The 21,776-nt window shown below is 47.0% G+C and overlaps 1 protein-coding gene across 2 annotated transcripts in view; it reads left to right on the top strand.

Moving 5' to 3' along the window:
• Nucleotides 1–10,297: 10,297 nt before the first annotated feature.
• LanA (laminin subunit alpha) overlaps nt 10,298–21,776 on the top strand; it is a 137,521-nt gene continuing 126,042 nt past the window's right edge. For both annotated transcript variants that reach the window (XM_055068499.2, XM_055068498.2), the window contains exons 1-3: nt 10,298–10,400; nt 11,953–12,217; nt 13,468–13,656. In XM_055068499.2, the coding sequence (XP_054924474.1) occupies nt 11,981–12,217; nt 13,468–13,656 (426 nt within the window). In that variant the 5' untranslated portion in view covers nt 10,298–10,400; nt 11,953–11,980. The remainder of the gene's footprint in view (nt 10,401–11,952; nt 12,218–13,467; nt 13,657–21,776) is intronic.

Genomic DNA, 21,776 nt, shown 5'->3' with positions numbered 1-21,776 from the left:
AGAGTACACTTTGCTCGTGTGTCGGCTGTCTTCGTGTGGCAATGTGCTTTTCGAGGTGCTATCAATGCACAAGCCACTTGAACTATCTCATCCATATTAGTAATGATATTGCCAGCTTTGTCTCTTAACGCATACATCTGATTCTTGCCTATTCCTAGTTCCTTCACTGCTTTTAGGCTTCCTCCGTTCCTGAGAGCATGTTCAATTCTGACCAATATATACCGAGCTCAGGCAGTCACATTAAGAATGATTCAAACTAAATCTTATCCCACACCTTTTGTGCTTAACAAAATTGACCAGGATTATCCCGCAGAATGTAAAAGTTGTGGACACACTCCATGTCTATTTGATCATATGTTCTGGCTGTGCCCCAACCAAAGGGCTTCGGATCTCAACAGTGAGGAGGACTGGAGTCGGCGCATATCCAGCGAACTCCTCCAAGATCAACTCCTGGCCGTCCGGAGAGCTCACGACATCGGGAAAGCCTTTGGCCTACCGGTGCCTACGTGGGCGGAGCCACCGACTTAGCCTGGGGGCTTGTGCCCTCGGACCCTAGTTTCTCTGGACTAAAATAAAGTTCTTGCCATGCCATGCCATCCATATTATAGTTCTTTATGTCACCTGTCTTACGCTTGTTGATTAACAGAAAGTTCTGCCAGTTCTGTTCTAGCTGTAGGTTTAGAGGCTTTCATACATTGGCGTTTCTTGATCAGATCTTTCGTCTCCTGCGATAGCTTACTGGTATCCTGTCTAACGGAGTTACCACCTACTTCTGTTGCAGACTCTTTAATGATGCCCATAAGATTGTCGTTAATTGCTTCAACACTAAGGTCCTCTTCCTGAGTTAAAGCCGAATACCTGTTCTCTAGCTTAATCCGGAATTCCTCTAGTTTCCCTCTTGCCGCTAACTCATTGATCGGCTTCTTATGTACCAGTTTCTCCCGTTCCCTCCTCAAGTCTAGGCTAATTCGAATTCTTACCAGGCACGTACCCAGGATTTTTTTTCGGGGGGGGGGGGGGGGGAGGGGGCCACCACCTCCATCATCATCATCATCATCAGCCTGCTTCATGTCCACTGCAGGACGAAGGCCTCTCCCTGCGATCTCGAATTACCCCTGTAAGCTAGCGCCCGCGAATTTCCTAATTTCATCGCTCTACTTAGTCTTCTGTCGTCCTCAACTGCGTTTCCCTTCTCTTGGTACCCATTATGTAACCCTAATGGTCCAACGGTTATCTAACCGGCCCATTACATGACCTGCCCAGCTACATTTTTTCCTCTTGATGTCAACTACAATATCGTCTATACCCGTTCGCTCTCTGATCCAAACCGCTCTCTTTCTCTCTCTTAGCGTTATGCCTAGCAACCTTCGTTCGATCGCTCTTTGCGCGGTCCTTAACTTGCTCTCAACTCTCTGCCCCATATGTCAGCACTGGCAAAATGCACTGATTGCACACCTTACTTTTCAATAATAATGGTAAGCTTCCAGTCAGGAGCTGGCAATGTCTGCCGTATGCGATCCAACCTATTTTTATTCTGTGAATTTCCTTCTCATGATCAGGGTTCCCTGTGATTAATTGACCTAGGTAAACGTACTCCTTCACAGTCTCTAGTGGCCAACTGGCGATCCTGATCTCTTGTTCCTTTGTCCGGCTATTTATCATTATCTTCATCTTCTGCATATTAATATTCAACCCCACTCTTACACTCTCTCTGTTAAGGTCTCCAATAATTTGTTTTAACTCGTCTGCATTGTTGTTGAATAGAACAATGTCAACCGCAAACCGAAGGTTGCTGAGATATTTGCTATCAATCTTTGCTCCTAAGCCTTCCTAGTTTAATACTAGCTTGAATTCTTCTAAGCACGCAGTGAATAGCTTTGGAGAAATTGTGTCTCCCCGTCTGACCCCTTTCTCTATAGGTATCTCCCTGCTTTTCTTGTGTAGAATTAAGGTAGCTGTAGAACCTCTGTAGATATTCTTACGCGAAGGACGAGTCAGTAAGACGAGAAACTAGTTACAGATTATATTTACAACAACGGTTGCAGCGCTGACCGCTTAGATTCACAGCGCGAGCCCAGTTCTTCCTCCTCTTTTCTGGAGTGATGGCGCCCACGCGCCTCGTTCAAACAAATACCACACGCATGTAGCAATATTTTCCAAGCTTTTTACGTAAGCGTTCTGTACTCCTTGATTACGTAGTGCCTCTATGACTGCTGGTATCTCTACTGAATCAAATGCATTTTCGTAATCTATGTAAGCCACATGGAGAGGCTTATTGTACTCTGCAGATTTCGCGATAACCTGATTGATGACATGGATGTGATCCATTGTAAAGTATCTCTTCCTGAAGCCAGCCTGTTCCCTTGGTTGACAAAATCCAGTGTTGCCCTTATTCTATTGGAGATTATTTTGGTAAATATGTTATATAATACTGGGAGCAAGCTAACGGTCCTATAATTTTTCAATTATTTAACGTCTCCTTTCTTGTGGATTAGTATAATGTTTTCTGGGACCCTTGCAGTCGATAGACACTTCGTATAAAGAGCCGCCAGTATTCCAAGCATTATGTCTCCTCCATCTTTGATTAAATCGACTGTTATTCCACCTTCTCCTCCCGCTCTTCATCGTTTCATGTCTTGCAGGGCCCTTCTGACCTCGTCACTAGTTATAGGAGAGTTTCTGTATCCTGTTCATTACTGTTTCTAAGTGAGGTATCGTGACTCCTCTGGGTACTGTATACAGGTCAGCTTAGAATTTTTCCGCTGCTTTTACTATATCTTCGGGATTGCTGATGATATTACCCTTCTTATCCTTTAGTGCATACATCATGGTTTGTCCTATGCCAGGTTTCTTTTTTACTGATTTCATGCTGCGTTAATTTTTTACGGCTTCTTCAGTCTTGCTCATGTTATAGTTTCGAATATCAGTTATTTTCGCCTTGTTGATCAGTTTTGACAGTTCCGCGAATTGCGTAACGCTGTGCGGCCGCCTGTCCCATACAACCGCGTAGAGCGCAGGACTCTACGATTCTAGACGTAGTGCGCTCAGCGCGAAAGGTTAGAAAAACACCCACATAAGCAGAGCAGAGAAGTGGCTACGTGAGGCGGTTCGACCGATAACTGTAGAAGCGTCATTCAAAACAAGTAATTGTTCTCCACTTCCGGCGGCGGTGTTTTCTCTACTTCCTTTTTAAATAAAAAGACGTTGATCCATAAATATTCTCATAAACAACGGTTAACTTTTTTATTATTCGCTTTTGCTTGCAGTTTGGTTGTTGCCATGGCTCTCTCCCTTAGTAGATCGCTTAATTTCTCAACTCCTTGCGATTTTTGTTTCCGGTTGCCAACTTTGCACGAAAAGTGCTATACAATTAAGGAAAGACAGACGAGGTAACGGGCGACAGTCATCTTGCTTATGGGTTTAAGGGGCATTGCAGGGTTTCATGATGGACGCTCTTTCACATTATTTTATTTCCCCACCTTATATAACCCATATCACGTGTATATGGTTCCGGGCATCTGCCAGCGTCGCGGCGAGCCGTAACTCAAGGAAATAAAGAAGCGAAGGGAGAAGTTAAACGCAATTGGCGTTTTCTCCCGCAGCAACTCGTTCCATGAGAGTACAGGCCAGCTGAGTAACAGCCGCATCCTTCTCCAGGTCCCAGGATCAGCCTAAATAAAGAAGGTTAAACTAACAAAAGCAACAGCTATGCGCGTGACGGTTGAATAGATGGTGACAACTGAACGCATCTCGAGTTAATCGCGCGGGTGCGTAATCTATGAGAAAACTGTCCTTCACATTACAAGAGAGGCCGATAACTACCGCCATATAAAAGGAGTGAAAAAGGCAGCATAATGCTGACCGATGAACATCTGCCAAGTCTCAACATTGATCTGGCGGCGCTTTAGAAATGTGTGAGCAGTGGTGGCGTGGGTGGGGAGGGGGGGGGGGGTATGCCACTTGATTTCGGGGAGGGGGGGGCGCCCCCCCCCCCCCCTCTGGGTACGTGCCTGATTCTTACCATCCTATAGTCACTGCAGCACACCTTGCCGTGCACGTCCACATCTTGTATGATGCCAGGGTTAGCGTAGGGTATAAGGTCTATTTCATTTCTAGTCTCGCTATTCGGGCTCCTCCACGTCCACTTTCGGCTACCCGCTTGCGGAAGAAGGTATTCATTATCCGTATATTATTCTGTTCTGGAAACTTTACTAATAACTCGCCCCTGCTATTCCTAGAGCCTATGTCATATTCCCCCACTGACTTGTCTCCAGCCTGCTTTTGCCTACCTTGACATTGAGGTCGCCCATCAGTACAGTGTATTTTGTTTTGACTTTACCCATCGCCGATTCCACGTCTTCATAGAAGCTTTAGACTTCCTGGTCATCATGACTGGATGTAGGGGCGTAGACCTGTACGGCTTTCAATTCGTACCTCTTATTAAGTTTCACAACAATACCTGCCACCCTCTCGTTGATGCTATAGAATTCCTGTATGTTACCAGCTATATCCTTATTAATCAAGAATCCGACTCCTAGTTCTCGTCTCTCCGCTAAGCCCCGGTAGCACAGGACGTGCCCGCTTTTTAGCACTGTATATGCTTCTTTTGTCCTCTGAACCTCACTGAGCCCTATTATATCCCATTTACTGCGCTCTAATCCCTCCAATAACACTGCTAGACTCGCCTCACTAGATAACGTTCTAACGTTAAATGTTGCCAGGTTCAGATTCCAATGGCGGCCTGTCCGGAGCCAAGGATTCTTAGCACCCTCTGCTGCGTCACAGATCTGACCGCCGCCGTGGTCAGTTGCTTCGCGGCTGCTGGGGACTGAGGGGCCGGGGTTTGATTGTTGTATATCGAATATGCAATGACTTGTAGTCGTGAAATATTCACTGTAGCCGATAGGGCTATAAAAGATTTCTCACGAGTTGCCACGCAGAGACGTTATATAAACACTCTTATAACAGTTGCACTCTTTGGGGTGTGCATTTGTCTCGCAACAATAATCGTCACCTGCCTTGCTTGCTTTCCTTTCTTGAAAACTAGGCGCTCGCCACTTTCCTGTCGAGAATGCTGTGCCACGCTGATAATCCGCAAGCCGTTCGTGACTTGGAAATACACCCTTCACTCTAAAGAAAGTTTACACCCTTTGGGGTGTATATCTGCCACACAACGATAATCGTCAGCTGACTTACTTGCGTTTCCTTCCTTGAAAACGCCGCGCCCCCTACTTTCCTGTCGGCAACGGCATGCGCGTTATCAGCATGATAGCATTGATAGGAAATGCTATCATGCTGATAACGCGCATGCCGTTCGTTACTGGAAAGTACCGGGCTCGCAGCGTTAAATAAAGGAAACGCATTAAGGCAGATGACGGTTATTGTTGTGTGGCAGAAGGGGCACTCCAAAGGGTGTAAACTGTTCTTAGAGCGTATGTCATGCTGATAACGCGCATGCCGTTTGTTACTGGAAATCACCTGGCCAGCAGCGTTAAAGAAAGGAAATGCGGACAAGACAGATGACGTTTATTGTTTTGTGGCAGGATACAAACCAAAGGGTGTAATTTTGTTTTACACGCTAAAATGTTTACACCCTTTGGGGTGTATATCTGCCACACAACGATAATCGTCATATGATTTGCGTTTCCTTCCTTGAAAACGCCGCGCCCGCTACTTTCCTGTCGGCAACGCTATGTCATGCTGATAACTCGCATGCAGTTGGTTACTGGGAAGTACCTGGCTCGCAGCGTTAAAGAAATGAAATGCGGACAAGACAGATGACGTTTATCGTTGTGTGGCAAGATACGACTGAAAGGGTGCAAACTTTTCTTAGAGTGTAGAGTGTAGTACAGGGTCCTGAATATTTGGCTGCGCGTGCCCAAAAAAAAGATTTTGCGCTCACCGCTGCACTGTTCTTACTCAAATTTTGCAGAACAATTGCATTTTGGCGTCGACTTCGTTTGCGTAATAAAAGGTAAAATAGCTTTTTATTTGCTGTTTTACACTCTAAGAACAGTTTACACCCTTTGAAGTGCCCCTTCTGCCACACAACGATAATCGTCATCTGCCTTGGTGCGTTTCCTTTCTTTAACGCTGCGAGCCCGGTACTTTCCAGTAACGAACGGCATGCGCGTTATCAGCATGATAGCATTTCCTGTCTGCAATGCTATCATGCTGTGAAATGCTATCATGCTGATAAAGCGCATGCCGCTCGTTACTGGAAAGTACCGGGCTCGCAGCGTTAAAGAAAGGAAACACATCAAGGCAGATGACGATTATCGTTGTGCGGCAGAAGGAGCAGTCCAAAGGGTGTAAACTGTTCTTAGAGTGTAGTAGAATATGAATGATTGTGACAGACGGAACGGTGCTTGCCAGGCGCATCTTCAAGGTGTCTTGGCCCTCCGAGAACGATGCCAATCCGAAGTCACAATATACCGGCATTCCCGTGCATACCACACAGCGCAGCAGCGCCAGATTTCATATATAGTGAGGAACTCTATGGCCCAAGCGCGGGATAACGGAGATAGCTGTTCAACGATATCGCGCCGCGTTTAATGATGTACTGGAATTACGCATACGAGCCGTGCCGCACTGTCTGCGCATGCGTGGGCGCGTGGACGCGAGCTTGCGCGCGTCCGCAAGCGTACGTGTGGTGTGGGCATTAATAGTGCAGTAGCGAATCGGCATCGTAGCAATACCCAGGGCTTGTGTGCTGAAGAGCTTTACGTTCCGTTTTCTAAAGGTACAACGCCTTGTTACCGAAGTTTTATCGTTCAATTAAGTTCGTTTTATCTGAACAGCGGTCTCGCATTTCGGCGAGTACACTCGATGACACGCTGCTTCTGAGATCATGCTCAGTGCCTTGACTCATGGCACTGAGCATGACCTCAGAATTCATAATAAACTTATTGAGAAAAAGAAATACTATATTCTTATCGTTACTTTGCTTCGAAAAGTTTTGCATGCGAACCAAAACCGCGTTATGAACCGCTACGGATGATGCTTTTTTTATTATTTTTTTTTTCGTTCCGGGAGCAGAACCGGAACGGAACGCTTTTCAGTGGAACGAAACTAAAAACCAGAAACATTTCGTTCCGACACCATGCCCACTGTTGGGGTCTCGGTGCTGGCGCCCGTTATTGCAAATGGGTCGCAAGCCCCAAGGGTAGCGTTGGCCTGGCGGCCTGGGGTACTGGAAGCATCCGAAGGTCCCGGCAAAGCATGAGTAGACTGGTAACAGAACAACTTGTTTATTCTAACATAGCAAAAGAGCGGCCGGTCAGGTCGACCGAAGTGGAGAGACGGGAGAGCACGTAACTCAACAGTACAAATCGGAGCCTCTCTCCTGGCGTCCGGGGGCAGCTGCTCTTATACTCTCGGCGTCGCGGGCCAGAAGGAAGGTCACGGGATGAGCCCACGCGACGGCGGAGCATGAGCCCACGACGGCGCGCACGGTCGAGCCGAGAGACATGGTGAGCCGAGTGTAGTGACGCATCGCCAACCCGCCGACGGACAGACCTCCTGGCCCCTCACTTGGGGAGCTCCGCTCCCCGGCTGCCGCGCTTTGACAAGCGTGGACACACACACACACACGCACATACGAAGACACGTGGCACTGAAACACGCCTGGACACGCTTGGCGGGGAGGCGTTGCGGCGGCGTCGAACGGGCCAAAATGTCCGCCGCTTTGAACGAAGCCCCGGCGTCCGTTGCATCCGCGCCGGCATTACCGCGCGTTGTAGGCGAAACGTAACACCACATCATCACAAAACACACCAAAGACTACAAATTTGGTGTCTTTTAGAGAACTGACGAGAAGGTGAAACTGAGAGCCGTTTTCTCAATATTGTTTGTTTGCCTATCTGTTCAGCTTTCGTAGCTGATTTCTTTGTTTCCGTTTGGCCTTTTCTGACTGCTCTTCTTGTCACGTTCCTTGGGCTACAGTGCAAGTCGTGACATTCTCGCTTTTCCTAGCTTGACTTTTTTAAATTTATGATGTGGCGGACTGAAAATTAGTATATTTAGGTGCGCGTCGAGGTATCCCAAAGGTTTACAATTAAACTGGTGCCCCCACCATGACGTCTGTGACAATCCCTATTGCTTCGGAACAAATCACTCAATCGTCAACGATGATTTCCTGGAGATGCGCAAACGATCATCGGGCGTCGCCTGCGGCGCATTACATATCGAAGTCCAATTTCCACATTTGTGTCCCCCGTTCTCGATATCTGATAAATGGGCTGGACCAGACTATAGATTCTTTTTTTTTTTTTTTAATTCACTCACTGTAGAAACCATTACTATATGCGAAGCACTTTGCAGGCAGCTAGCTACCCAACACCGTTCAGGGTTCCAGGGGGGCTACCGGGCTTCACCCCCTCCCCCCCCCCGCCCCCCTGAAGTTTTTCCGGCCGGCGCCCTGCTCCCTTTTATGCTTGGCACTTCGCCTATGAACAAAGGCGCATATCATTCGAACGCCCGCCCTAGACAAGTACAGGATGGTACATGCCTTCAGGCAGACCAAGGGCTTGCTCTAGGTAATAGTGGTATTATATTATGCACCAAGCTTGGGGGGGGGGAGAAACTTAACAGGGAATAATGGAACCTTAGCCGCCTCCCCCCCCCCCCATCTCGAAATGCACCCTTAGCCCCCACTCCCACCCCCGGAAAAGAAAAAGCGACTACGCGTCTGCAGGGTTCTACAAAAGTGTTATCATATACAGGTATAAACCAACATTTTTGGGTATGGTTAGCAATTGTCTGTGTGTGACGCAAGTGTGCGCGTCACGACAGCAGCAAGAAGGCTGCTGCGGAGATGGCATGTCTATTTCTTGTTGTCTGGGGAAGAAACGTTACAACCTGTTTCCTTATTTACTTTGGCCGATCCCCAAGGCAGTGTAATCCAACAGCGCGTCTCCAAGCGCTTGCAGCCGCTAGGGAGAATGGGAATAGCGGGAAATTGTTGGTTGTACGTGGTTAAGAAGACCATCACTCGTGCGTTTCATTCCCCAGTACGTGGCCGAATGGGAACTGGCGCGTGTGCCTGTGCTCTCGCTAATGCACACGCACCTGAATGAGGTAGCTCGATCGCGTTGCCACGAAGGGAGTAGTCGACTAGGTTCGTCTTCGGAGAAGCTGCTGCTCAAGTGCGTAGCATGGTCGACACTTTTAATTGATCCCGATCCTGCGTGGCTTCCGCTTCTGGGCGCTTGTGTTTATTTGGACCAGTTTTAATCTTTCGTTCTTCTTTTCTTTCTTTTCATTGGACCCTTAAAATAGTGTGCGTTTTTTAGTACGTGTGTGTGCACAAGTGCAATGTAAATAATGTTTGCTCATCACCAAACTCTAGAAAAGATGCAATGCAGGAACCTACCTACCTAACGCCAAGCGCCTGGGATGAGCTAATAATGTTTGCATTAATGTGATTTTTTGTTTTGTTGCTGTCTCACGCAGCTGGACTTGGCTGGACCCGTCTTCGCACACGCACTACTACACGAGCCAGATATCGACGCTTGCGAGATGCCCTTCACACCGCTCTCTCTCTCTCTCTCTCTCTCATATGTGGTAACGAGCAGGGCCCGGGTCAGTCATACGGAGCTACTGCCACAGACTGTGCTTCCTCCGTCACCCCAACATGACCTTGAGAACCGACTCGGGTTGTGACTCGGCCGCCGCCTGTCCGCCGTCTGCTACGCTCGTTATCTCGTCTAGGAGCGAGCTGCCGTCTGCGAGGATGGGCGTGTCGAGAAAGAGAAGAGATACGGAGAGCGAAGGAAACGACTCTCCCCGGCGAATTCCGTGCAGCGTCGTCGAATGCAACCGTGGGAATAATTCGCAAGAGCTGTCCGCACGTATGAAGTAGGTCGGTAAACATCAAGTGTGCTTCTGTGTTCGCCGACGCTTATGTACTATATAGTTAATGGCAACTGCGGTTGCACTAGTAAACCACGAATTTCTTTTTTGACGCTGCGCAATTGTTCGGCGCTTGCATAGCAGGAGCCATGGAGCTCGTAGCTTTCACAATGCCGCACACATTTACTGGTCGCCTCAGCGACCGCGCCTGTGTGGTATGTGATCTTTATTGTACGGAGGGGGGGAGGTCAAAAGAAACGAAAAAGGATACGTGAGGGAGAGAGAAAGAGATTGTGTTGCGACGGAAGGAGAGAGGCGCGGACTTGCGGCGGGCGCTATTCGGCGCCCCTCTCTCTCTCCCCACCTCTCTCTCTCCTTGGGAAAGACTCTCCGGAAAGGCGGAGAACGGTTTCTTGGTGTTCCCCCGATTGGTATTTTCTCAGTCCTCCCTCAAGCGCGGTTGGGAGCATGCTACCCACCGCTCACTGCTTCTGAACCACGCTGCGCAAGCAGCGAACGCCCCAGACAACAGGCGCCTCCTCGATAACGTGAGTGATTTTGTTTTCATGGACACTTCAACATCCTGCTGCCTCGAGCGGACAACGCGAAATGAACTAGTAACTTAGCGCAATAAAAAGCAGACACAAGAAAAGTGGACAAGACAAGCGCTTGTCTTTGTCCACCTTTCTTGTGTCTGTGGTTTTTATTGCGCGAAGTTACTAGTTCGATTATAGAAGACCAAGTAGCCCAACAATTAACTCTTCTAAAATGTGAAATGAATTCAAATGTGAACTGTTGTGACGCGTTCTACCAGGACACTTATAGTGTAGAGCGTACTCGATACATAAATTGAAGCATAGGACACAATAATCGGTATTTCAACGAAATGATATGGGCGACTCGTGGGATCGAAGACAGGGATTAGAGCGCTGTGTTTGTGATATGACATGAAACTCGTACTGTCAAGACTTCGTGGTATGTGTACTAGGACGACTGTCCGATAATGTCAATTTTTTGTCATGGCCACCCTTACAGCTACCTAAAGCAAACGAATGTTGGAGTGCTTCTACTACATCTTTGATACTTATGTCGCCCGAGAAAGAAAAGTTACGCATGTTACGGAGCAGACGATAATTTGTGTAATCGGGCTAACACCGGTTTCTCAGTCTGGCCAACGCCGCATATTTTTTTCTGTGAGAAAATATTTTCATTCAACATTTCTTCTTTTCTGTGTGTGTACGGTTATATTGCACCAAAATGTGGAAACTAAATACTATGACTCCAGCTCACTTGCATACGAACTGGGCACACACAAAGAAGGTTGTGAAACGGATGAAAATTATACAGCAGTTTCACGGACAATGGCTGCTGCTGTTGTAATTTGCACAACTCGTCGGAACGTGTAACTGATCTTTAATTCTTTTAAGCAAGTGACACAGAATTACCTGGCACATTCTCACAGCGAGCGCCCCCTCCCTCCCCCTTTTTTATTTCTCCATTCAATAGAAACAAAATAGTGGGAAATAAAAGTGCAAGTTTCTAAAGTATGGGCAAAATGTTCGCATTCGTTCTTATAGCGTACTAACTGATACAACGGAAAAAAAGTTATATTCTGTGATTTCGTTACATTGTTTCGATTAATAAATCCAGATTGCGCCACACGCACAGGGGAACGAGCCGACAGCGTGTTGCCTCCCAATGTGCCAGCTCAGTGTAACGTGAGCGCCAGCGAACGCCGCCACCGTGTCTATGCCCAGACAAATGCTGCACTACTGCTCCCTATATATGGAGTGTACACGTGGCCTTAGCGGCATTTGCTGCAACTGCAAGAATATGACTGTCATGACGGGAACAAACGTTGCGTAGTTCCTATTGTAAATAGCTGTAGTTCATGCAGTGTATAGTTTCGAAATGCGATTGGCGCATACGTATTGGACAAACACGAAATGCAGGGAACTCTTGAAATGGGCGGAACATGCTTCGACGCGCACACAACCTGAGCTTTCAGCACGCGTTGCTGAGCTCGGCGATGTTCATGTGGCTCAAGTTAACCATTGTTTATGGAAGTCAAAGAATAGCTCGCCGTCGTGCACGCTGCAGGACTCGCCAGCGGCGACAGAGAAATAAAATGGCGGCCGCCGTTAGCAGCGCGGTGCGGATAGCCGCGACGCTGCTGTGCTTCCAAATCAATCCTGTGCTTCCAAGCCAAATCCTGAACCCTCCGTACTTCAACCTTGCCGAGGGCCGCAACATCTCGGCCACGGCTACGTGTGGTGACCAGGGTACGCCCGAGCTCTACTGCAAGCTCGTCGGCGCCAACCTTGACAAGCAGGACAACCCGAACATCAACATCATCCAGGGACAGGTGGGTGTGCGCATGTGCCCCTGTGTGGCGACGCTCATAGAGTTTCCTACAGGAAACTCTATGGCGACGCTGATGATGAGGCAGCTGTACGTCGCAGGAAAAAAGTGTGCAGTAACTGCCTTTTTGCATTGTACACAAGGTACAAAATATAGGTCAGGTTGTGGTGCCGCCTGAAAGCTCTATATATAGCACCAGCATGCGATGACGTCAAGGACTGCTCGGCGATTTTTGTTTATTGGTAGTCAATATATTGTATTTTAGGAGTAGGAGCGGTGAATCACTTTGGAACGATTGTGGATTTTTTAGAGAGTTTAGAATAGGGGCCCCAAAACGTTTGGGGCCCCTATTCTAAAACTCTCTAATAATTGTCATCTGCCTTCCTTGCGTGTCCTTACTTGACAACTCGGCGCTCGTTGCTTTCCTGTCGAGAATGCTGTGTCACGCTGATAACGCGCAAGCCGTTCGTGAATTGGAAGTACTAAGCTCGCAGCGTTAAAGTAAGGAAATGCGGGCAAGACAGATGATTATTGTTGTGGGTTAAGATAAGAGCCAAGGGGTGTAAATCGTTTTAAAAGCGTACGGTTCAAGGTCCAACTTCTGAACTCCTATTGGAACCTGTTTGTTTTACAGAAAGAGGAGTTAAATGAATCCAGAAGAGGATTCATTTGTGACCTAGTCAAGCTGTTCTGACAAATAGCTTTTTGTCACAGTCCTTCTTTCTGTATCTTTGACAGAATGAAAATAAACGTGACTGATTGATTGATTGATCGATTGATCGATTGATTGATTGATTGATTGATTGATTGATTGATTGATTGATTGATTGATTGATTGATTGATTGAGCTATAGCCACCCTTGATTTTTGCACCGTTTATGGTGTAATGTTATGCCACGCGACAGTAACCGTCAATAGCCTCACGCTGCTCCCCTCCCCCTCTTTTTTTGCGCTGTAACGGCGTACCGAATTACTTCCTTCACCGAGTGCCCTTACTAAAATAGTTACGCATTGTGACGCGTACGAAAACAATCCTCGTACCGGGTACATTACTGTCAGGAACGCTGCGGCGGCCAGAAGTGTTCGTGACAGGAAAGCATCCGTTAGGCTTCACGCTGGACCTTAGTGTATTTGAACTTCCATCGAACTGGCAGAGTTTAAAACTCATGCCATCGTTTCAGTTGACAGAATAAATGATGCCTGTTTGGTGCAACAGCGCCTGCCTGACTGCGCTCATTCGTTCCCGCCATGCAGGTGTGCGACTACTGTGATGACCCCCGCCGAGACTACCCTCCGCACGTGTTCGAAGGCGACCCGCTGGACCAGCGGCGCGAGCACCCGGCACGCTACGCCATCGACGGCACCGAGCGCTGGTGGCAGAGTCCACCGCTTTCCCGTGGAACGCGCTTCAACGAGGTCAACCTCACCGTCGACCTCGGGCAGGTACACTCTCTCGTCGCGCTCTCAGCATCTGCAACGCCCATTGGCGTCTTCTTTTTTGTGGTCGTTCCGTCTGCTCTGTGCAGCAGATTGGCGTCGCGGCCCGTGGTGCCCAAGATTCGATCAATTGCGATATGTATAATAAACAAAGCACAGGGGAAATTATTTGTAGTTTACTATTATACTAAATTATTATAGTTGTATGCAACGTTACTAGACTAGGTTCAGTTGTCAAACTCTCCGTAGGCACCGTAAATCGCGGGTGCCCCCGTTTCTTGGTTTGCCGCCAGAGGGCGGGAGCACCGCAGGTAGCTCTACGCGGGCGCAGCTCTGCGTTTGCGAAGGGGCTCGGGTCCTGCGACTTCGCAACTTACGTACTCGGCAAGTGTTTTCACCGATGCGTCTTTAAATGTTTGTACAGTCTCGAGTTTAGGAGATTGATTAAAAAATTTTACGTAGCTGTGAAAATGCTGCTGCGCTGCCCCAGAATGCGCTGTGGAGTCCTTAGTCGAGGGCCGCAGCAGCCCCGGCCGTCCACTGCGCTCTATTAATCAGCTGTTGCTGATGAGTAGATGTAAGTAGCTTATTAGTAGAGTAATCAACTGTTGCTGCTTAGTACTAATTAATTATTAATGCGAACGCATGGTATGACTCATGAGGCGATGTTAGCGCGACCACACGATGGTCCAAAAAGTCACGGGAGCCCAAGCGAAGCAATCGAGGCAGTTCACGACGCCAGTTAAGGCAGCGTGGATTAAGGCAGAGTGAATTAGGCGAAGTTAATTAAGGCACAGTAAATTAATTAAGGCACTCGAACCCACGGTCGTTGGTGAGAGTTGAAGCCTCGACCTTTATTGGTGGTGGCAATGAATTATCTAACTAGGTGAAATAATCAATTAATGATTAAATTAGGTAATCCACTAACAATCAATTGAATAATTATATATATATATATATATATATATATATATATATATATATATATATATATATATATATTAATCATGAATTAACTACGCATCACCTAACTAGCCGGATTTAAAATAATTTGAATATCTCCAAGCTACGGCAACAACATTACCTTGGTTGTGACCAGCTACGCGGCATTCGCACATTGTAAAACTCTGGCTGAAGTTAGCTGGGACACAGAGTATATACGCACTCTCAGCACTTCATTTCGGGATGAAAAAAAACGATGCTAACTATTTCTTTCATCAGAGCACCGCATTCACAAGTACAATGTTGAAACCTACGTGAGCTTTGCTCCCTTGCGAGCAGACTTACACATTCAAAGTAGGTTATCGCTGCAGGAACTGAGCATAAATATGCATTCGCGTCAACAAATAAAATTGGATGATACGACCCGTAAACTCTTCAAAACGCGCACGGCATTTAAAACCCACAAGAGTGTCGCAAAAATGCACCGAGACTGCAGCAAAACAAGCATGTATACAACGTGCATAAACAGATAAACAACGGACGGTGCGTCGTCGCCCCGTCCGCGCCGTGCTGACCGAGCAAAGTGCGACAGCAGCGCCACGAGATGCGAGGATCGGTGGTGGGTCCACGCAGTCACGGGAGTTTGAAAACTGAACCTATAGTCTAGTAACGTTGAGTTGTATGGTCGTGATAGGTGGCGCTGGCTAACACTCCCAGGATAAACTTAAGATACATAATAAATTCGTCAGAAAGTGAACGGGTATACGGCGCCGGGGTAGCTCAATTGGTGAGAGTATCTCACGCGCAATGCGAATATGTGGGTTCGTACCCTACCTGAGGCCAGTTTTTTCGTCCTGTTTAGTGGAGCTGTTAGAACCTCGCTGGGCTTTTCTTGACGTCCGCAGCTTCGCCGAGCAGGGGGAGAGAGCTGAAAGAGAGTGAAAGCAGAGTATAAAAATATCATCGCTCAGCATAGCGACGCGGCGAGGGTGGGTGGAGCCTGACGGGACACATGTGGTGTGACGTCATTGCTCTTCGATAAAAACTTGCGCGCTCGCTTTGATCGGTGGTCCTCTTAATTTCTCGCAGTGGAAAACGTCTCGAACGCGAACCGGCGTTTGTTGGGGCGAAATTCCGCGTGTAGGGGCGACGCGCCGTGAGAGTACATACCGATCTCGCAAACCAAGTGGCCACTGGCCAATGCAAAAAAAAAAAAAATATGCGTGCCTCTGCTATCGCAAACACCAGAGACCAGCGGAGCTGGGGGAAGCCAAGCAAAAGTTAGACTAAGTGTGAGGTTTAGCACTACCTTACTGGCCCTCCCCCAGCTCCGCTGGTCTCTGGTGTTTGCGATAGCAGAGCCACACATAATTTTTTTACTTACATTTACTTATCATTTCTTCGCTTCAATTAAGATAACTACAAATAATTTCCCCTGTGCTTTCCTTGGTGTCATTGTCTGTTGGTGTATGATAATGACTAAAAAATCAGGGGGCCCGTAAGTACACCTTGTGAGTTGTGCATGCGAAAGGATTACTGTCCAATTGAACGCCGTTGAGCGGTCCTTCGAGTTATCGACTCGCGTTGAGACGCTTCGCCAACACCTATTATAGATAGCACAAGGCCACTGTGCTTCGATCCGTGACGTCATGCTACCTTGCCAGACTGCCATATATAATATAATGAGGACTTTCCCGAGTAAGCCGCGGTGATTTTGACGTCACTGCTTTCGTCACGCCGGGCTTGGCAATAGAAATTTAGGTACAAGTAGCATGACGTCGTAAAACAGAGTGCACAGGCGTGCGGCATTCGGCCTTAGAGCGGCGTCGGCTCGTATGCTCGAAACTCACTACCGCCAACGTTGTTCCTTTTCTGTTTTATGAATTTATTCTGTTTTTTATACATTAATTTATCTATATAGGGATTACCGAGGCTCAGTTAGAACGCAGGCGAGAGCTTGCGCAGACAAGGAACGCGCGGATAACACATGCTTCCGAGAGCGAGGGCGACGTTTCGATGCCCTCTCCCCTTGCACAACACCTGGCGCGCTCCCATTTGGGCTGAAGAATTGAGCGTACTTTCCCTCTCCTAAATCACGAAGAAGCTATCGCCGCAGCAGGTGTTCCATGTCACCCGCTCAGCTCCGTCGATGCGCGCTCGTGACGCAGCCAATGGGAATTTAGGTGCCCTTTTTCGTTTGTCCGTACGACAGACGCCGGCTTTTTCGCTCAATGAGCCATTTGACGCCTTCGCATCAATAAAAATCGGGCCTATCTGTTCCCCTCCTTGTCGTCTATATATATATATATATACACCACGGTGTAAGAATAGATACATACACACATATAGGAAGCCCTGCTGCCAGCACACTGTATGCGCAGCTTGAGAACTTCGTAAGGGCATCAACGCGTAGGCGAGTGCATCCCAAGTAGACGGTATACATGGTTTGGGCCAGTGGGCACCATTAATCGGCAAGTATTGCGCAAGAACTAAGAGGGAATTACATAAGACAAAAGCGCGAACTTCCAGAAGAATAACAACAACATAGACCGGCAGTTTTGGTTGCGGTCGCCTCAGGCAAAGCCACCTAGAAACTCAGGTGGCGGCTCGAAGTCCTTGCACTCTGGCGGCATCTTCGGCTTGCCGGACGGCCCCATGTTATTGTATGGAACTAAATTTTATGTGTGTTTGTGTTGAAGTTTACATGTAGACATGATATACGACGTACCTCCGGTTAATGATAAGAAAAAGCTTTAAAACTTTGCTAGCCGACTATAGTGTAAGTGACGCTAACACGCGCGGAACGCGCCGAGAAAGAAAACGAACAGATCCGCGTTTTGCAGTCGGTTTGTTTGTTTTATTGAGTGCATCCTGACACAGAGCTTAACATGCACAATTACAAAGCACTGTCCATGTTTAGCCTTGTGCTGTAAGCATGTTTACGATGAACCACCATGCAGCTCGCCCAAACGTGTACGTTTTACCAAGGGCGATACAGTTTTTGCCAGCGCATCGCAGGGCTATATGCTTGTGCACTGGATTCGTGACTTTATGCTCGTACGTCTTCATTTCCCAAAGGGCGATATATATGCAAAACAATGATTTCCAAACGGAGAATCCGTCCTCTGTAACACCACAATCGGAGCGCGCAGGTTCTTGTTGGGAGCTGGCACCCCTCCCCACCGACCTACGTCGCTTAACTTTGGCAACCCGTGGAAGCAGGAGCTGCAGAAGAGTACTCGAGTCAGTTTCACCACTTACATCAGCCTCCGGGCGAAGTGCTATAACCGCCAAAAGTCACTTCGGTGGCTACGTTGCATACGTGTACGTTACGTACGTACCATCGAGTCGCTTTGACACACCACGAACTTATACGAACCCAAGACGTCAAACATTGGGCTGTTTGGTTCTGTATGAATAAAGGTATAACAGCGCGACTTCTTGAACGAGGGCAAAAAAAAAAAAAAAATGAAAGACGAACAACGACAGCTCTTTTCCTTGTCTGTGTGTGTGTATGTTTTTTTTCTCCTTTTTTTTCTTTGTTCTCGTTCAAGAAGCTGCGCTGTTATACCCTTCATTTAAGCCCACCGAGACGCTTCCCTGTGGCTGCGTGCACTTCTATGATGCACTTGGCCTGCGGGTAAATTAGTGTTTCTCCTCTGCAAACAAACGCGCTTCAGTGGTTAAAAAAGAAAGAAAGAAAGCGATAAAAAATGGTAAAGTGCATCTACTTTTGCCCTCTGTCCGGCGCTCTCGAGTCGCCTTTGCACGGAGGGATCCCCTTTGGCGGGACGGAAGCGCGCTCGCTTTCGTATTTTCTTTGCGCCATCTCCTCCCGTCGACCGTCTCGCCGCCCTCCCCGTCAGCAAATGGTCCAGTGCGGCGGTGCTGGCTTTTTCTTTACTTGGTTTCGAACTTCCTGCAACGCGCCGCTTTGTCCGTGGCGGTTTCTTGCGAGAGAGGGGGCGCAGGGCGACTTGCGGAGGGCTCAGCGAGCGAGGACCGTTTCTGGGAATAGCAGCGACGCCCTTCCCACCCCAGAATTCGGGCGCTGCGTGAGCTTGCTCGCCGCCCCTGCGAGTGACGGGCGGCAGACGGGCCCACATTTGCGCCTTGCTTGCATTTCTTACATGAAAGATGGAGGATAATGTCGGCTCACAGGCAGCTCTACACACGCCGATCTGTTAATAGAACGGTTAATTATGTCACGAATTCTTTAATTTACTTTTCATTGATTTAGACATGTCCAGTATGTACCAATGGGAGTGTGCCTGTTTAAATCTTCATCTTTTATATAGGAATCCTGCATAGTTGGACATGCCCATTCTGGAGGATTGTCCAGAACTGGCGCCTACTGAGTGCCTAATAAATTAAAATAAAGTCATACATATAATTCACCATTCCTTATATAAATCGGTGTGCTTTAGAAGCTCCCGTGAGCCGACGTTATATGTACAGGTTTTATGTAGGTTACTTTTTTATTACGCAGAACAGAGCTCGACATACGTGATCAGCGTACAAGGTGTATATGAGCGACTTACCTTCATGTAAGTTTTGTATATACCTATATCCATAAATATGTTTCGCTAGACAGCAGCTTGATTTTCAACCAGTCTGGTTCTTGTGGCCAAGCCATCGAAAGTATTTATTAGAGAGTTTTAGAATAGGGGCCCCAAAAGTTTACAATATAGAGGTTGTTGTATCAGCAGCAAGCAATTAGTTGCGCTGTTTTGAGTAACCAACCTTCACCAACCACGCTAAGCCGTGTTAGGCCTACGAACTATGAAATCGACAATCGAACTCGGAATCAGCTACGTCTAATGAATCAGTTTTCATAACACACGCTAGCTGAGAGAAAGCGATAACTGCAGTCACTTCTCTTAGCTTCCGAACTTCACGCGTTACCACGAATCAAACCCAGTTTCATGCTAGGTTAGAGCCGTCGCTTCGATGGGTGCCGCCATTTTATCGAGGTAAATCTTTTGGGGCAGCTTCTGGGGCTCCCGCTAAATCAGCGAGATAGCGTGCCCGACGCAAAACCCAAACGTGCCAGTGGCTTCGACGCTATTTCTTCGGGGCCCCTATTCTAAAACTCTCTATTGAATGTGCGTGCTCACGTATGCGTGATAATTTTAGTATACAGGGTGTCCTAGGTATCATGCATCGCATGTGTAAAAATATTCACGCAGAAACTCTTCTGAGAGTTATCTATGTATGCGTAAGCACTGTGCGACTTGCTCGTCTCCGCGCAGCCTGGTGTCGTCATAAATGTTATCAACCTGATGCGACCAGTATAAATCTTTATAAACCTTTATCGGTTGTTATCAACGTTATCGGACTAGATCTGAACTTTATCAATCCTTATGGGTTGTTATCAACCTTATCGGACTCGATCGGAGCCTTATGAACCCTTATCGGTGGATATCAACATTATCACAATAAATCCGGTCCTTATCCACCATTATCCTGAGGGATAAGGGTGGATAATATGCACCCTAACGGATATGATATGACTCTTAGCAACCTTATCTTACTTGATCCGATCCTTATCGACCCTTATCCGTCCTTCTCAACCTTATCGGGGACGATCCGACCCTTATAAACTCTTATGAACCTTATCGGGCTTGATAAGTACCTCAGGGCTTGATAACCATTATTAATCCTTATCGTTGCTTATTAACCTTATCATAATGCTCCATTATAAGACCTTATCGCTCTTTAGCACCTTATCAATCATCGTCGAACCATTATCAACCATGATGAGACCCATATAACCCCTCATCAATGCTTATCATCCTTATCAACTCATTGCCTGCTTATCTGTCTGCGTTGCGCGACTTGAAGCGCATGAGTACTCAGAGATCGGTGGCATTTCGGCCGATGAAGGAACGCCCGACCGGAATGTGCATCCTGCGACCACCGAAACGCATCGTGGATGTGGCGTGTTTGGCATTAAATTTTAGCAAAGTTGGAATTTTCTTGGTGTCTACAGTGCTCCTAGCTGGCTCTACATGTGGTCCTAAAGATTACTTTTATTCCATCATCACCAAATCTTTCGACTCGGCCTTCATAGAAACTGTTCTCCTTCGACATTTGCTTTGTACCGCCGGTACAACGCATTCGTTTGGCTCAGATATATTCACCTTCTGCAAGTGTGAGTGTTTAAGAAGAATCTTTAGCTTGTGCTCAACCCTAATGCGGCCTATTCAAATACATGTAAAACGCAAAAACGTTTTTCTGAGATAACCTATGAACCGATTTTAATGAAATTTGTTGCATTTGAGAGAGAAAGTTTAATTATAGTGACTGCTGGGAGCGAAATTTAGATTTAGTGCCCGAATTTTGTTAAAAAGATCATTTTTAAATCCGAAAGTTTGAAAAAGAAATAGAAGCACGAAGTATACAAATTAATACCTCTGCATCAAGAGCAGATATCGCGGTTCTGTAAACGGCATCCACTAGATCATTGAAAGCGGACGAATTTTATTTGTCATTTTACATATTACGTGAATTTGTTACGTTGTGTACAAGGGTTCTGCAAAAGCTGTAGTTCCATGCTATTAAATTTTTTAAGATTCATGTGTAACATATCACTTTTGTCCGCTTTAGATGTACTATTAAATGCAATTCACATAATTGTGTATTACTTTTCATTGCTAAGTTACAGAGTTCTAAAATTGGTAGTTTCGTATTGTCAAAATTTTCGATTTTTGACGCTTATTAATAAAAAATTGACGACCTAAGTCAGAAATTCGGAACCAACAGTCACTAGATCTTAAGTTTTTCTTTTAAATGCGATAAACGTTGTCAAATTTGGTGCAGTGGTTGCCGAGAAAAACGAATTCTTATTTTACATGTATTTAGGTAGGAGCACCCGAGCCAAAGGTGCGGCGGGTAAGACATTCGACTTCTGAGCGTGGTGTCGTGGGTTCTAAACTCACCACCTCCACCAGTTTTTCTTTGGAATTTATTTTCTTCTATACATTAATTTCTTCATAGCGGTTCATCTTACGTGACATCGCTTACGTAAGCGCTCGTCTTTTCTGTGTCCTTCTGTCCTGCATCGCGCTGCGCCACTTAAATGGAAAACCAACTAGCCCAAAGTTACAGTAGGACGGACGGACAGGTTTCCTCGTTGGGTAGGCATAGAAATGCTTAAGACGGACCATTCTACGTGAACATTA

The sequence above is a fragment of the Dermacentor andersoni genome, chromosome 9 (genome assembly GCF_023375885.2).
Source record: "Dermacentor andersoni chromosome 9, qqDerAnde1_hic_scaffold, whole genome shotgun sequence".
In the NCBI taxonomy this organism is placed as follows: domain Eukaryota; kingdom Metazoa; phylum Arthropoda; class Arachnida; order Ixodida; family Ixodidae; genus Dermacentor; species Dermacentor andersoni.
This window is presented reverse-complemented; position numbering and strand designations above follow the sequence as displayed.